General features: G+C 38.7%; 1 protein-coding gene across 6 annotated transcripts in view; it reads right to left on the bottom strand.

Annotated features, from left to right (window-relative positions):
- Carpa (Carbonic anhydrase-related protein A) overlaps positions 1 to 16,577 on the bottom strand; it is a 415,480-nt gene that overhangs the window by 128,973 nt on the left and 269,930 nt on the right. For all 6 annotated transcript variants that reach the window (XM_076778852.1, XM_076778851.1, XM_076778848.1 and 3 more), the window contains one exon: positions 12,835 to 12,882. Coding sequence is in view for 4 of the 6 variants with exons in the window: in XM_076778851.1 (XP_076634966.1) it covers positions 12,835 to 12,882 (48 nt within the window). In the remaining 2 variants the exon portion in view is untranslated. The remainder of the gene's footprint in view (positions 1 to 12,834; positions 12,883 to 16,577) is intronic.

Genomic DNA, 16,577 nt, shown 5'->3' on the forward strand with positions numbered 1-16,577 from the left:
GGAATTTCTGCGTATTCTTCACTGAAATACGCGTCGTTTGCCTTTCGAAACATTGAAATCGTCCAATCCGTTCGGGAGTTATGATTTTTTAAAGATATGCATGAAATTTCAGTGGAATAATTTAGTATATGGTCAGACATTGCATTTTCTGTAAGAAATTTTTTTCTCGAAACTGCGTAGGATTTTGGGGGTATGTCTATTGACAAAAAATGATCGTAATTGACCCTCGCCACTAAAAATATTTTTTCCAGGACTATTTGAAAATTTTTAATTTTGTCGAAAAATGTCAGCAGCTACTCGAATTTTTTTCTCGAAAGTGGGTAGGATTTTGGGGGTATGTCTATTGACAAAAAATGATCGTAATTGACCCTCGCAGCTAAAAATATTTTTTCCAGGACTATTTGAAAATTTTTAATTTTGTCGAAAAATGTCAGCAGCTACTCGAATTTTTTTCTCGAAAGTGGGTAGAATTTTGGGGGTACATCTATTCACCAAAAATGATCGTAATTGACCCTCGCAGCTAAAAATATTTTTTCCAGGACTATTTGAAAATTTTTAATTTTGTCGAAAAATGTCAGCAGCTACTCGAATTTTTTTCTCGAAAGTGGGTAGGATTTTGGGGGTACATCTATTCACCAAAAATGATCATAATTGACCCTCGCAACTAAAAATAATTTTTTCGAAACGATTTGAAAATTTTTAATTTTGTCGAAAAATGTCAGCAGCTACTCGAATTTTTTTCTCGAAAGTGGGTAGAATTTTGGGGGTACATCTATTCACCAAAAATGATCGTAATTGACCCTCGCAGCTAAAAATATTTTTTCCAGGACTATTTGAAAATTTTTAATTTTGTCGAAAAATGTCAGCAGCTACTCGAATTTTTTTCTCGAAAGTGGGTAGGATTTTGGGGGTACATCTATTCACCAAAAATGATCATAATTGACCCTCGCAACTAAAAATAATTTTTTCGAAATGATTTGAAATTTTTTTTTTCGACGAAAAATCACCACCTACTTTCCCTACTTGATCTTCCTCATCTACGATCTTATCGTTACAATTCGAACGATATAAGTTCTTCGAATTTCCCGAAAGTGTCTCAGCACACACTCTTCACAATAAAAATTCATATCATCAAATTTCACAATAAACGTGCCATCGGTACTCGGAATTCCATTTACCGCTTACGCCAGTCCCACACAGCTGATCTTTGAATAATGTAACCTTAATTCGTTCGAAATAGCATTTTCCCGCGTCGTTATCTCCGCCGTAGCGAAATCCTTCGAGGCAGGGGGGGGGGCGCCATGTTTAAAAATTCTCCGATGATCCGCCTACGCCTCTTTTCGCGCGACTTCCAAGGACGGCCGTCTTCCCCGGAAACTGTGCCCAGCCTTAAGTCAGCACGCTCGCATTCAGCTCGAGGCGATAAAGATGGAAAGTGGCCGGCATTTGCATGTTTATTCCGCTTCTTTAATTCCGGCCGGCCTCTCGCCAACGGGAGTCGACTGCTCCGTTTCCATCCGGAAAATATATGCGACAGAGAAACCGGCTCGTTTCGCGTTTCGAGCATCTACCCCGTTGTTTCTTCGTCCAAATATTGGTCATCGTCTGTTTTACTTCCTGCACTTCTGACGCGAGATTTCGTACGTCGCCAACGCCTGCCCCCGCCTTCTGCGAAAATTAGCAACCGTGAGCCAGCGATATTAGAAATACCGATGGCGGTAATAACCGTTGAGTACTTCTGCTTCGCGAAGAGATGGAAAGTGCTTTGGTAAGTGCAGTTGAACGCGTTCGACGCCGTACTTTTAATTATTATCGTTCTCCTCGCGTCGTAAAATTCATCCGAGTACCGTAATGAGAAATAAGAAAATGAAAACCGTAGTTTCGAGCAATCCAAAGTGGGTTCTAAATGCTTGCATTCTATGGAAATTGTATTTCTTAGCGAACAAATTGATAATTTTGTGGACATCGACGATGATAAAATCCATGGATCCAATTTGCCTAGTCCGAGAGGCAATCTCTGACAAGATAGTTGAGAGTTTCTAGTTTCACGGCGCGGCGAACGAGGTTCCTTTTGTAATTCGTTTATACGAATTTTACGCGGCTCGTAAAAGGAACGCGCTTTTGTTCTGCAAAACGCACGTACGACGAACCGCCGTAAGCGTCGCTGTTCCGTGGAAATCCTCGTCGAATTACACGTAGGCTCCCCCCCCCCGTTGAGGATCTCGAGATCATTCGGAAGCATTCACCTTATTTCATGCATCCCGGATACGAATATTTCCTGCTACTCGAATATTCATTTGCTTCTATTATTCATGGGTTCTCGTCCTACTTCCCCAGTTTTCAAAACTGTTGTTACAATCTCGCTTCGGGTGAATACTGTCGGGTCGAGCACACGCTTAATATTTGCGTTCATGTTCGAGCACCGTTCGAATAAGATTAAGACGAAACTTTTCAAATTTACCGATTCAATTTATAGTTTAAACGAAACTCTCTGCCACGCCGATAGACTGAAACCTCGCATTGCACGCGGGAACAGATTTTATTTGGTCCCTCAAAATGGAAATTGCTTCCATTAAACCTCGGCTGAAAATTCTCTTGTACTCGAGCATCGAAATTTATTAGCTCGCCCCTGGAGGATAGGTATAACGCATAAACGGCGGCCATGGCAAAGAAAAGCGCGTTTCAAAGCGGCGTAATGAGTTACGTACGAGGAAAATGTGCGCAAAAATCTGACAAAGCAGGGAAATTCTGAAGAATACCTCAGAAGCTACTGCAATAATGGAATCGTTTCAACTGCGAAACAATGCCATAGGAGAAGGAATGTTTTTGAAACATCTTCCCCGCCGTGCTGATAACAAAATTTATTTGAATAGCATTCTTTTTCCCTTTTTCTAACTCTTCGCGTCGAATTCTCGTCGAATTCTACGCAGATTCGAGCAAAGTCGGTTTATCATCGCCGTAAACTGCGTTTAAGACGGTGCGTCGGATGGAATTATTTATCAGGGAAACATTGGCGGATACAAGCATGTGGTCAGGTCTCACTCCGTTTGGCAAATTAGTGACATTCTCGAAATTCTGCGCCGAAACGGCGTTTAGGCGCGCATAGCTCGCATAACCATGCGAATTTCGTCATGGTGACCGAAGCTAGTTCGCGTAAAGGGGATCCGTTTACAGACACAATGACACACGATCACGATTCGATGTTGATCGTTTTGAATTCCGGATAAATCAGCGAATTGATAGCCGCGGAGTTTTCGAGTTAAGTATTACGTGTACACCAGTGGTTGTCAACCTTACCAAAACGCAACCTAAACTGTAAAATTTTCAACGAAAATGTCCAATCTTAGTGGATATCCGATTTCAATAATAAGTCTTGCGTGCAATAAAGGAATTTGACAGTAGTTATTATTACGTAGAAAGTAGTACGCGTTGAATTGATATACTTCGAGATACGTGTAATTTAAATTGAAAGAAATTTTTTTTAAATTATGGAATATGGCGGGAAACTTGATTCGAGTTCGATTGAAATTTTCAATATTGTTTTGTTGAAATCTTATTCGCGGACAGTGTGCTGCTTTGGATCGCAATCAAGGTTTGAGAAGCACCGGTGTCCGTCGTCGAACAGATATTCCCAATGAATTATTTCCGTCCAGTGCGTTCGATGGGTACGATTTTCGAGAATGATTGATTTCGTGTAATCATCGCCGCGGAGAAATGTAATACAGCTGTGAAATGTCGGGAAGTTGTTTCCGAGTCGAAATAATTGGAACACCGACGCGATCAGGCAATCGAAACACCGAATTTTATTATATATTTTTCTTTTACATGGGTTCGAATAATTGACGAAAGCTAAGAATTCGAAGAACACGATATTGGAATGGAAAACGACGCCTTCGAAGTGGACAGAATCCTCGTCAACGTCGATAATTGTCAGTTAATATAGATTGTACTCCCCGAGAGAAACAAATTAAAATAGCAAGATCGAAGGATCGATCGATGGGAAGTAAAATTATTCACCGAAAGACGGAAATGGCTCGTTTTAACACGACGTGGTGCTATAATTGCTCCTGACAATCTTAATTCCATCCCTGAGGAAACTATTTCGAGTCTCCTTGAACGAAAGGTTTAACGTCAACATAGCAACGGGACATACGTCATTAAACATTCACACCGGAGCGGAATAGAAGCTCCCACAATTGCCGTCAAATGTCACTGAAATGTTAATGTCGATGGAAAATTCCTGCTCTTTTCTCTCGAGGTAACCAGGACCTCTACGCGGATCGTTCTAAAGAAAAGATTCGAGACGTTCATTTGCGTCAGTCGAGTAACTAAATGTATTTAAATAAGTCTATCTAAAACCTCCGATCGTAATGTACTAAATATATTCTTTGGACGTTGTTCCTGGATATCAGTTTTAATTTCTTACGTGTATTAGAAAATAATTTTTCTCCGATGTATCAGTTACAGGTTCGTGGCGACACTTCTCGCACTCGCCACTAGAGGGCTACGCTCTTGAGTCTCTCGCAAGCGCTCAAGCGATCCCAAATGCTCTCGTTTACCATTTCTCCGGCAAGCAGACGCCGCCACAGACGCGTATCGTCGAAAGAAACAATCAGGCTCGATACGATACCTCATTGTACGCAGGAACTGATCCTCAGCCGTGAACAAAAATTAAATAAAGAGGAGAGGGGAAACTCTTCAAACAGAATGGGAATTTCTCTCGGTATAATAGGATTGTTTCGCTCGTGTCACTACCCTCATTCGCACGCAACCCCCGGCGAAACAGAATTTTCCGGATATTCCAAAGCGCCGAACCGCGAATATCTAGGCTCCGTAGCTCTTTGGAACTTATTAACCGCGTTCTTTATGAAGCAGGCTTCGTTACCGTGAAAGCTGTTTCTCTCCGCGATGAAAACGACCTCCCCCCCTCCCCCTCCCTCCTACCCCCGGAGTTTATTCTATAAATTTGAATGAAAAGCAACAATCGCGGCTCTGTTAGCCGGCGGAACAAATAAATGCGCGTTGGCCTGGTTTCTGAAAAACAGACAAGATTGGCGAGCTCCGCTTGATAATGCTTTTCAGACGTCTTTCTGCGATTCCGCGGATTAAGAACTCCCGTTCATTGTACCGACTATTCCTCGAAAACAATGGACGCCGGGGGCAACAGATCATGTTGAATTAATAGAAATCTACGGAACTGATAATTTCGATATTAAAATGGAATTAATGAGATAAACAATCCATCGAAACGAAATTACGTTTCCTCTGGAGACGCAAGGAAATGTTACAACTGTGATACTAGAAAAATGAATTCCCGAGTCGAGGAGGAAAATAAACTTGGGGTACAAAAATAAGCAAACAAATTTTAGGGTTACGTGGGTCACTACTAAAATCAAAATTTAACTTTTGATCCGGCAGTGACCGCGTCGAGGCTAGTTTTCGACTCTCACACGCGAAATACGGTTTAATGTGTTTCGACAGCGTGCGTGTGGTTTTTACAAAAATTGAAGTTCGTCGATTACTCGATGGCCTTCGTAAATGTCGCGTGACCGTTACGTTAAATCGTAACTAACGCGAAATCGATAAAACTCTCGAGAAGAACGCGAACCGTGGATGCATTGTTATCGAGACTCACGGAGCTAGAGAATTACGAGTACCGAGGGTATTTACCCGCAATTACTTTTAATCATCGTGCATCCCTCTCGTTTGACCGTTCTTTCCTCCGCGTAACGTTAATCGACGATTTTGATATTAACGTCGGACGGAGAGGTGATTTTATTAAGACCCTTCCGGCGTTCGTTTCGCGTCAGGATTATGCAAATGCCCGTTCTCCCATCGTCGATGAACGTTTTTTGCCCTGGCCCCGCCAGTCGATATTTCCATGTAACGCGATTGTACCGTCCCGATGCTAACGAATTCGCGTGTCTTTCAGAAATATCGAACGCCGGTGGAAATTCTTATTTCTCGTGATGTTTCGCGCAACGATTCGATTGCTGAAAATTAAACTGTCCGGAGTTCTATGCCTCCGAACCACTTCCACGACGAGCAATCACAACGTTACACCGAGACTCTAGGCGTCCTTAAAAATAATACTTCACGTTTTCATGGAAACGAAATTCGCCACTGTGTTCGTAGAAATAATAAACGATATTTTTATGGAACGTAAAATACGACGAAAACGTTTTCGTTCGACGGTAAATTGACTGTATCGAATCCAATAGACTGTATTTTTATTTAATTTCGATGTTTTGTTCACCCTTAATTGAAATGCTCGCGTCTTTAACGTTCGTTATAATGGGTTCTTGAAATAATTGTAAATCGTCGTGTATGTATTTTCCACCGACGATGGAAAACAGGTTGTGGGCGTTGCACAATCCAAAAAAGAGGGAGATTCGGAGTCTTCCTCTAGGACAGAACTTTGGACAAAAATCAGAATTGCTTAGATTCTCGAATCAGTCGTACCCTCCTCTTACTTGGACGTTCAGGAGAATTGTATTCTAAAAGAACTTGGACATTTGAACTTTGTTTGTTCAAAGTTTGTGAGTTGTATTCTTGATTTTTGTCTCATTTTGGCATCTAGAATCCTCCATTAAAATTCTTCCCAGGGGTAGCGGAACACCCTCTATAATTGACTCTCCGAATCAACTACGGAGTTAACAAGTATATTAGGGTAAAAAGTATTTCTAAAATAGGTATTTGGCTATTGCCTGGAGGTCGTAAATGAGGACGCGACAAGGGTATAGCTTCGATAACGATTTTCTATTTATCGTTTAAAGCCGTCGACGCCTTTCGAATGGAGTATTTTTAATTAACTCTCTTATTTACTAAGTAAGATCCCCGACCATTCGTAGCCCCGTCTGCGGCACATTTAACAAGTGTATCATTAAGTCCCGTTGGATATGTCAGAGGGGAAAGAGTGGCCTCTTCTCGCGGCAGAAATTTCATTTTCACTTCGGAATAGTACTTCCACGGGCCGGAAAAGTGCTCTTCAAGCGCCGGAGCAGGCCTGGCAATGCTACCAGTTGCGTACCAAGGCGAAAGACGAGAAGTTCCCGGAGACTGAGTTAATCCAGCTCGTAGAAAAGTTCCGTGGTATTGAAGCTTTTTTCGTTCCCGCATATTCTCACTTCGTCGAATATTCCCATCAACGCCCTCCCCACAATTCACGTACTCGCCCTTCACCCTCAAACCCAACAATTCTCTTTCACTTTTTTCTATTCCGTGTTGCGTCACGTTGGCTATCGCGTCGGTCGTAAATTCACCGTTCAAATTATTGCATTCGATGTTTAAATTTTAGTCCCAAAAGCAGAAAGATTCGATAGTTCGATGGTGTGATTGCAATTTTAAAAATTTACAAATATTGGGGATCATTCGTTGCATGGGTTTGAAAGAAATGTTGGAAGATTGAGTGCCGGTCACCAGTGACCACCGGTGGCAATGAACGTGTTAAATACAAAATATTCCAAATGGTAATCGCGTTAAGGACAAATTTGATTAACGAAAGTATATTGACGGTGAAAAATAAATAAATACTCGATTGCTCACGAAACTTAGATAACGACTTCGACTTACGAAGCAAGTCATAGTTTCCAGGCGCGTGTAATTTATTAAGCGAGTTTGTGACTCCGTTCGACAAGCTTTAAAAAACAATGGAAAAAGGCGAGACATTAATTCTCGTCAGATTAGGTTTGAAACATTAATTTCATTCGTTTTCTCTAGTAACGTCAGTCACGTTCGTCTCGTCTACATCAACATCCATTCTTCCCTCGTCTTATTTACCCCCGACAATATTGACTCGGCAACAAATTATGTTCCAGCCTCGAATGCCGTGGCTCCGCTTCATATCTTCCCTCCCGTGTTCGCGTTTATACATTGTATCGCGTATATACGAACGGCGGTGAACTCTAAAGCGATATTTTTCTCGAGCCAGCCTCGAGCTGAAATCAAGGATATGCAGTATAGGTATAGATAGACGGAGGATGGTACAGATATATCTTCGCGAAGGGAGTCAGTTATTGGTTGTAAAACGGCCGAGCCATCTGTCCTTAATATGAGACTTCGGGTGTGTCCTAAAAATCCACTCCTGACCCTCCCCTCCCCCGTCGATATCTGTAATAACTCAGTCACCATGGTCGACGTGGAATTCAGAAATTATGGAATTTATGAATTTCTTATTGTACGAAAACACGATTCGATATCGACTAACTCTTGAAATTACACAGGGTGTTCGGCCACCCCTGAGAAAAATTTTAATCGAGGATTCTAGAGGCCAAAATAAGACGAAAATCAAGAATACCAATTTATAGATGAAGGTTTCGTTAAAAAGTTAACAATTAAATTTAAAAATTTCAAATCGTTTTGGAAATATTATTTTTGGTTGCGAGGGTTAATTATAATAATTTTTGGTGAATACACATATCCCCGAAATCCTATCCACTTTCGAGAAAAAAAATCGGGTAAATACTGAAATTTTTTGGTGAAAAAAAAATTTTTCAAATCATACTAAAAAAATTATATTTAGTTACAGGGATTAATTGCAATCATTTTTGGTCATTACACATACCCTCGAAATCCTACCCACTTTCTAGAAAAAAATTCGAGAAGGTGTGAAATTTTTTGACAAAATTAAAAAATTTCAAACCGTGTTGGAAAAATTATTTTCGGTTGCGAGGGTCAATTACAATAATTTTTGGTGAATACACATATCTCCAAAATCCTATCCAATTTCGAGAAAAAAAATCGGGTAGATGCTGAAATTTTTCGATGAAAAAAAAATTTGTCAAATCATACTAAAAAAATTATATTTTGTTACAAGGATTAATTACAATCATTTTTGGTGAATAGACATACCCTCGAAATCCTACCCATTTTCTAGAAAAAAATTCGAGAAACTGAAATTTTTCGACAGAAAAAAAAAATTTCAAACCTTGTTGGAAAAATTATTTTCGGTTGCGAGGGTCAATTACAATGATTTTTGGTGAATAGACATATCTCCGAAATCCTATCCAATTTCGAGAAAAAAAATTGGGTAAATGCTAAAATTTTTCGGTGAAAAAAAATTTTTTCAAATCATACTAAAAAAATTATATTTAGTTACAGGGATTAATTACAATCATTTTTGGTCATTACATATACCCTCGAATTCCTATCCATTTTCTAGAAAAAAATTCGAGAAGTGAAATTCTTCGACGAAATGAAAAACTTTCAAATCGTTTTGGAAAAATTATTTTCGGCTGTGAGGGTCAATTACAATCATTTTTGGTGAATAGACATACCCCCGAAATCTTGCGCATTTTCTAGAAGAAAATTCGAGAAACTGTGAAATTTTTCGACGGAAAAAAAAAATTTTAAACCGTGTTGGAAAAATTATTTTCGGTTGCGAGGGTCAATTACAATAATTTTTGGTGAATAGACATATCTCCGAAATCCTATCCAGTTTCGAGAAAAAAAATTGGGTAAATGCTAAAATTTTTCGGTGAAAAAAATTTTTTTCAAATCATACTAAAAAAATTATATTTAGTTACAGGGATTAATTACAATCATTTTTGGTCATTACATATACCCTCGAAATCTTATCCATTTTCTAGAAAAAAATTCGAGAAACTGTGAAATTTTTCGACAGAAAAAAAAAATTTCAAACCTTGTTGGAAAAATTATTTTCGGTTGCGAGGGTTAATTACAATCATTTTTGGTGAATAGACATACCCCCGAAATCCTGCGCATTTTCGAGAAAAAAATTCAGTACGGGCGGAACTTTAAACGTTAATAACTTTTTAACGAAGCCTCCATCAACAAATTGGTATTCTTGATTTTCGTTTTATTTTCGCCTCTAGAATCCCCTATTAAAATTTTTCCCAGAATGGTCGAACACCCTGTAGAATAGCCTGTTAAAGTGTCACTAGAGCCGTGACTGAACTGTGACAGGGTGACAGAGAAATGTATTATACCAAATTTTGTCGATCTTCCTGATCGTGAGTAAATCTGAGTATTCTCGGAATATTGGATTTTATTATTCTCTACTTTTTTTACATAAAAATGATAAAGACTGAATTTTTATTCGATATCTTTTTTTGAGAAATGAGATTTACGGAAATATAAAATATCGATATAAATACTCGGTTGTTTTAATCTACAATCTGAGTTTCATACAGAGGATGTGTTACACACGATTAGAATTAAATCAAACTAGAGGTATCCAGTATATTTAGTATTATACAAGACAGTAAAGACAACAATCATAGATTACATCACCCACTTGCCAACCAGTTAATCTAGGTAACCTTAATCTGCCACTGAACTCTGCTGTTTTGTGGCTCTAGAGACGTGTTCTAATTTAAAGTGACCAGACAAAATAATAACGTATGTCGTCTTATCATCTCGTGTCACCGCGAGCAAGCCAGATAAATCTTGAACCATCAACGACATTGTACTATACATTTTCAATTTAAACCGAGGTTTCATTCTGCGTTTTCTCATTTAATAAACCCTCACGGTTTCGAATTTCCGTTTCAAGCGTCATCTTTCTTTAACACGTTTGGTCCTAATTTCCACGTATTAAATAACCAAGGTGAGATTGTAAATTATCAATTTACCGAACCACGACCCTTTCACTTCGCTCTCTCCACCAAATATCATATTTCCACGCGATGGAACCTGCTTCTTTTTTTTTTTATCTCATTACTGGCAGGAATAAAGTCGTTTAATGAAAATGAAAAAGTAAAGTTAAATCGTACACCGAAGCTATGAGAGCTAAAGCGGACTAAATTGTTTTTATTGCTGACTCGCACACTCTGAGTGCTCGATTTAACCACTTCCCCGCAGCGTTTTATTTCACTAGTTGATTTATAAAATAAAAATAAAATTCAAACTTTTACCTTTCACTCTTTAAATATCTCCGGACTGTACCGAAAATACATTTAAAAATACCTGTTTTAATTATCCCCATTATCCTCTGTTATTTCGAGCGCTGGAGGGCTTGTAATATTTACAGAAATATCGGGGAAAGCGTGGCGTATTAGTCTCCATCGATCGATTCAAATATTAACAACCCTTCTTTCGAACACTTTCGATGGTTGAAATTTTTAAATAATATTTACTATAAAATTGCAAGCACCTCAATGAACTATCGAATCTTTCCGCTTTTGGGATTAAAATTCGAAGAAATGTCACGTCAACGCGTCGGAAGGATTTTCGAGATTTCTCGTTTACCAAATAAAGTGAACGATTTATATGTTTTCGAACATGACGCGAGGCTCGCGCGATGAAAAGAAATTCGTAGGGTGAAATTTCGCGCTTCCAGACCTTTAACCGAGTATACGGGACTGTTTCTCTTGTGGCAGCTGGCTCGCATGGCGGAACAACACTAAACTCGAGGCTCTCGAGGCTCGCACGACCCTATCGGCGCTCGCCTTATTTTTAATAAAAACTGCGACCCACCGGCACGGAGGGCGGCGAGATTAAAAAATTCGTGCCGGCGCCACGAGCCACTCGATGGCCTCGTAACTTAAAATTAAGAAAATTAGGAGCCTCCCACGCCCCCGACGCTCCAGCGCGCCATGATGGAAACTGATCAACGCTTCTGTCCCTCGCGATTTATACCTCGACGTTGAACGAAACGGTTCGACGCGGCTACAGAGTTACGTAAAACATTACGTAATTTATTAACGCTACAAAATAATACCGCTCCTGCACCGTACTTCATTTTTTTCTTAACACATTACCGACGGGAAACGAGTATTCTCGTTTTACGACAAACGCGTGTTTTTTCTAGTAGTTCCTCCGATAACACAAGAAAAACATTCTATTATCCACGTATAACTTCTGAAAATTTTAATAAACTATATTAATTACAAAAACATCGCATTTTTAGTATACACATGTTGAAGGAATTCTATGTTATTAAAATCATCCTATAGTAAAGTTTTAATAAAAATGCCCCGTTGTTAACACGAAATCGATCCTTCTGTACGTTGACTTTTTTCTTGCATATTAGATTTTCAGAATAGTTGTAATTCGTAATTTCCAGCGAACGAATTTTACGTAAATTAATTGGTTTATCTTCGAGGAAGAAAATAAATGTTACGGTTCACGCATTCATCTTGTACTTTAGCACACACAGTTTATTAATATATTTGTATAAACGTATATGAAGAAAGGAACATCGATATATTTACTAACACTATTGTACAAAAGACACAATTATCTTTCAATTTACGAAATTGACGAATGACGAGCAAAGACACTGTCGATAAAATGAAGTTTGATAGAAGTGCAGTCTTAAAAAAATCGAATCAGAAGATGATCCTATCGAACTATACTCGAATCCTTAAATAACAAAAAGTTTTGCATCGCAGAAACGATAGCAGTTCAGTTGTTCTGGTGGAAAAGTCCGACGAATTAAAGCGAGAGAAGTTAAAAGAGTTCCCCGCCAAGAATCATCTGCGTTTCCATGAACTTGTTTCTCGAACGCGTTTCTAACCCGTAGTCGAGGGTGTGACACATTATTGGGATCCTGGAATGGCACAGAAACTTTTCCAATATTAACCCCAACGCGAAAAAGAGTTAGTTCCAACGGAATCTGTCCGATATCTCATTATTCCTGCAAGGTCCTCGTCTCCGAAAGACGCCCAGGAGTTCCTCGATCGATCGACGGGATCCTCGAATATTAATGGAAATTAACTCTTCGCGATTAGTTTCTCTTTCTGGAGTGCTTCGTGTCGGTACCGATTACACGAGCGATTACTCGAACCGATGAAAAACTCCTTTACGACGGAACTTTTCGAAATCGCGCGAGAATCGACGATCTGGAGAACCGTACGGATCGACGAGACTCACCTGAAATTCCGTCGTAGGTCCACCATTCTTCCCAGCTGGCCTCGGATTCTGCAAAACAACGAAACGAACTGTTACTCGAACGTTTATATTACCCATGAATTTATTAAGAATTATTGTTTTGTGGATGACACTTGTCACATACCTGGGCACTACAATGAAATAACTCATTTGAAATCGCTTTAATAAAGCTACTGAAAATGGAGGTCTAAAATAAATTGTTTCAAATAGTTACTTCTTATTTTTAATTCAAAACGAAAATTGCCTGGTTCTGGTTTCACCATGGTTTCTGTCTTTTTAATTTATTTCGCGTGGATATACAATTTACCACTGACAACAGATTGCAGGGATTAATGGGGAATTCTAAAGACCAAAATAAGACGAAAATCAAGAATCAATTTCTTGATTGAGGCTTGGTCAAAAAGTTATTAAAAAATTAAATTAAAAAATTTCAAATCATTCTGGAAAAATTATTTTCGGTTGCGGGGGTCAATTACAATTATTTTCGGTGAATACACATACCTCCGAAATCCTACGCACTTTCGAGAAAAAAATTCCTTACCGAAAATATAATTTCTGGCCAGAAATGTCTGCCCGAATTTTCATGCGAATCTTTAAAATATCATAACTTCTGAACGGATTGGACGATTTTAATGTTTAAAAAAACAAACTACGCGTATTTTGATGGAGAATATATACAAATCGTAAAAATATTCGAAAAGTTGGTCCTTGACCCCGCAAAATGAGAAAAACCCCATAAAAATGGTCCAATTTTCAAACAGCCATAACTTCTACAATAGTGAGTATATTTCAATGAAACTTTTTTCTGAAGTAGAGCTCATGGGTACCTACGTATAGCGCCAAACAAAATTACTAAAAATGAAAATCGAATTTTTAAGAAAAATCGACAGGGGGTAGGTGCCTAAATTTTTCGACGAAAAAAAAAAATTTCAAATCGTTCTGAAAAAATTATTTTTAGTTGCAGGCGTCAATTACAATAATTGTTGGTGAATAGACATACCCCCGAAATCGTACCCACTTTCTAGAAAAAAATTAGAGAAGACGGGAAATTTTTCGACAAAATCAAAAAATTTCAAATCGTTCTAAAAAAATTACATTTAGTTACAGGGGACAATTACAATCATTTTTGGTCATTACACATACCCCCGAAATCCTACGCACTTTCGAGAAAAAAATTTCTTACCGAAAATCCAATTTCTGGCCAGAAATGTCTGCCCGAATTTTCATGCGAATCTTTAAAACGTCATAACTTCTGAACGGATTGGACGATTTTAATGTTTAAAAAAGCAAACTATGCGTATTTTGATGGAGCATATGTAGAAATTCTAAAAATAATCGAAAAGTTGATCCTTGACCTCGCAAAATTGGGGAAAACCCCATAAAAATGGTCCAATTTTCAAACAGCCATAACTTCTACAATAGTGAGTATAATTCAATGAAACTTTTTTCTGAAGTAGAGCTCATGGGTACCTACGTATAGCGTCAAACAAAATTAGTAAAAATGAAAATCGAATTTTTAAGAAAAATCGACAGGGGGTAGGTGCCTAAATTTTTCGACGAAAAAGAAAAATTTCAAATCGTTCTAAAAAAAATATTTTTGGCTCTAGGGGTCAATTATAATGACTTTTGGTAAAGAGTCATATACCCGAAATCCTACTCATTTTGTAGAAAAAAAATTCGAGAAGATGTGAAATTTTTTGACAAAATTAAAAAATTTCAAATCGTTCTCGAAAAATTATTTTCGGTTTGGGGGGTCAGTTACAATCATTTTTGGTCATTAGACATACCTCCGAATTTTTACGCATCTTCGAGAAAAAAATTCTTTACCGAAAATACAGTGACTGACCCTGATATTTCGATTTTCCTGTTTCAAAAAGTTTCAAATCGTTTTAGAAAAATTATTTTCGGTTGCGGGGGTTATTACAATCATTTTTGGTCATTACACATACCCCCGAAATCCTACGCAGTTTCGAAAAAAAAATTCCTTACCGAAAATATAATTTCTGGCCAGAAATGTCTGCCCGAATTTTCATGCGAATCTTTAAAATATCATAACTTCTGAACGGATTGGACGATTTTAATGTTTAAAAAAACAAACTACGCGTATTTTGATGGAGAATATATACAAATCGTAAAAATATTCGAAAAGTTGGTCCTTGACCCCGCAAAATGAGAAAAACCCCATAAAAATGGTCCAATTTTCAAACAGCCGTAACTTCTACAATAGTGAATATATTTCAATGAAACTTTTTTCTGAAGTAGAGCTCATGGGTACCTACGTATAGCGCCAAACAAAATTAGTAAAAATGAAAATCGAATTTTTAAGAAAAATCGACAGGGGGTAGGTGCCTAAATTTTTCGACGAAAAAAAAAATTTCTAATTAATTCTGAAAGAATTATTTTCGGTTGCGGGGGTCAATTACAATTATTCTCGGTGAATAGGCATACCTCCGAAATCCTAACCATTTTCGAGAAAAAAATTCAGCAGGGTCGGAACTTTGAACGTTAATAACTTTTTAACGAAGCCTCCATCAACAAATCGGTATTCTTGATTTTCGTCTTATTTTGGCCCCCAGAATGCCCCGTTAATATTTTTCCCAGGGGTGATCGAACACCCTGTACGTAAAAAAAGAAAAATTTAGTACAAAAAGAACATAATTTGTCCATATCAACAATCTTGTAAGCGTGTGTTGTTAATGGGGTGTCCACGGTGTACCCGTGGCTCCGTCTGGCATCTCTGGTCGAAGCTTCGACAGACAGAATGTGATCTCGTTAAAGCGAATGGAGCGCGAGGTTGACGGGGCAGCGATAAATAACCGCGTCGTAGGAATCGTAATAATGTTTTACGGCCGCGAATAAAGTACGAGACGCCCGTAATCGTTCGACGACACAATATCAGAAAAATTTGCGGCAGTGCGGGCCTCGTTAAAGCGACGGAGGAACGGGACGGAACGGCGCGCGAATAAATTCGCCGCGAAGAGCCCCGCGTACGTCGACGACGGAACGATTTCTGCCGTTTGCGCGTGACGCCAGACGATTTCCCCCGGTATTTCTGTTGCTCGAGCGAAACGGAAACATTTTTCTCGGTAAAGCCGTGCATGTTATATTAGCAATTTGCCAGTTCCTTGGCCTGCATATCTTCGGGAAAACTTCCACGGAGAAACTTTAAAGCTCCATCACCGCCGGCACAGGCGGACGAACATCGATCAGGCCAAGTTCCCGGTACCCAGCGATCGATCAATCGATTTCCGTGACGTGATTCGCGGTTGGAATTTTCCGGGGCGTTCGTGAGACTCGGATAAAAGAGGGTTTGATTCCTTGAATCGTTAAAAAAATGCAGTTTTACGATACAGCGTCACTTGGAAGCCCATGAAACATATTTCTGATTTAGTTTCATTGTAATATAAAAGAGGTAGGCGATTGAATGAGTTTATGGAGAATTAGCTGAAGGATGCAAAAAATTGTTCTTGAAATTACACGATACGCAGAGTTAAAATACACCCCTGTACCTTTCAAAGAGAATTCATATTTCCGTATCTTTTCCGAGTTCCTGCACACGTTACTAGAAATATTCTTAGAGATGGCGTCTCTATTACAAGGTTTTCTCTTCCATCCGTGTCGCAGTTACAATTTTAAGTTTGCGTAAATTGAAGCAGATATTAAAGGTGGAACTATTTATAACGTATACCAGGCTTTTTTGCGAAACAATTCCTCGCGTTTCCGGG

Source organism: Colletes latitarsis, chromosome 11, assembly GCF_051014445.1.
Source record: "Colletes latitarsis isolate SP2378_abdomen chromosome 11, iyColLati1, whole genome shotgun sequence".
Classification (NCBI taxonomy): domain Eukaryota; kingdom Metazoa; phylum Arthropoda; class Insecta; order Hymenoptera; family Colletidae; genus Colletes; species Colletes latitarsis.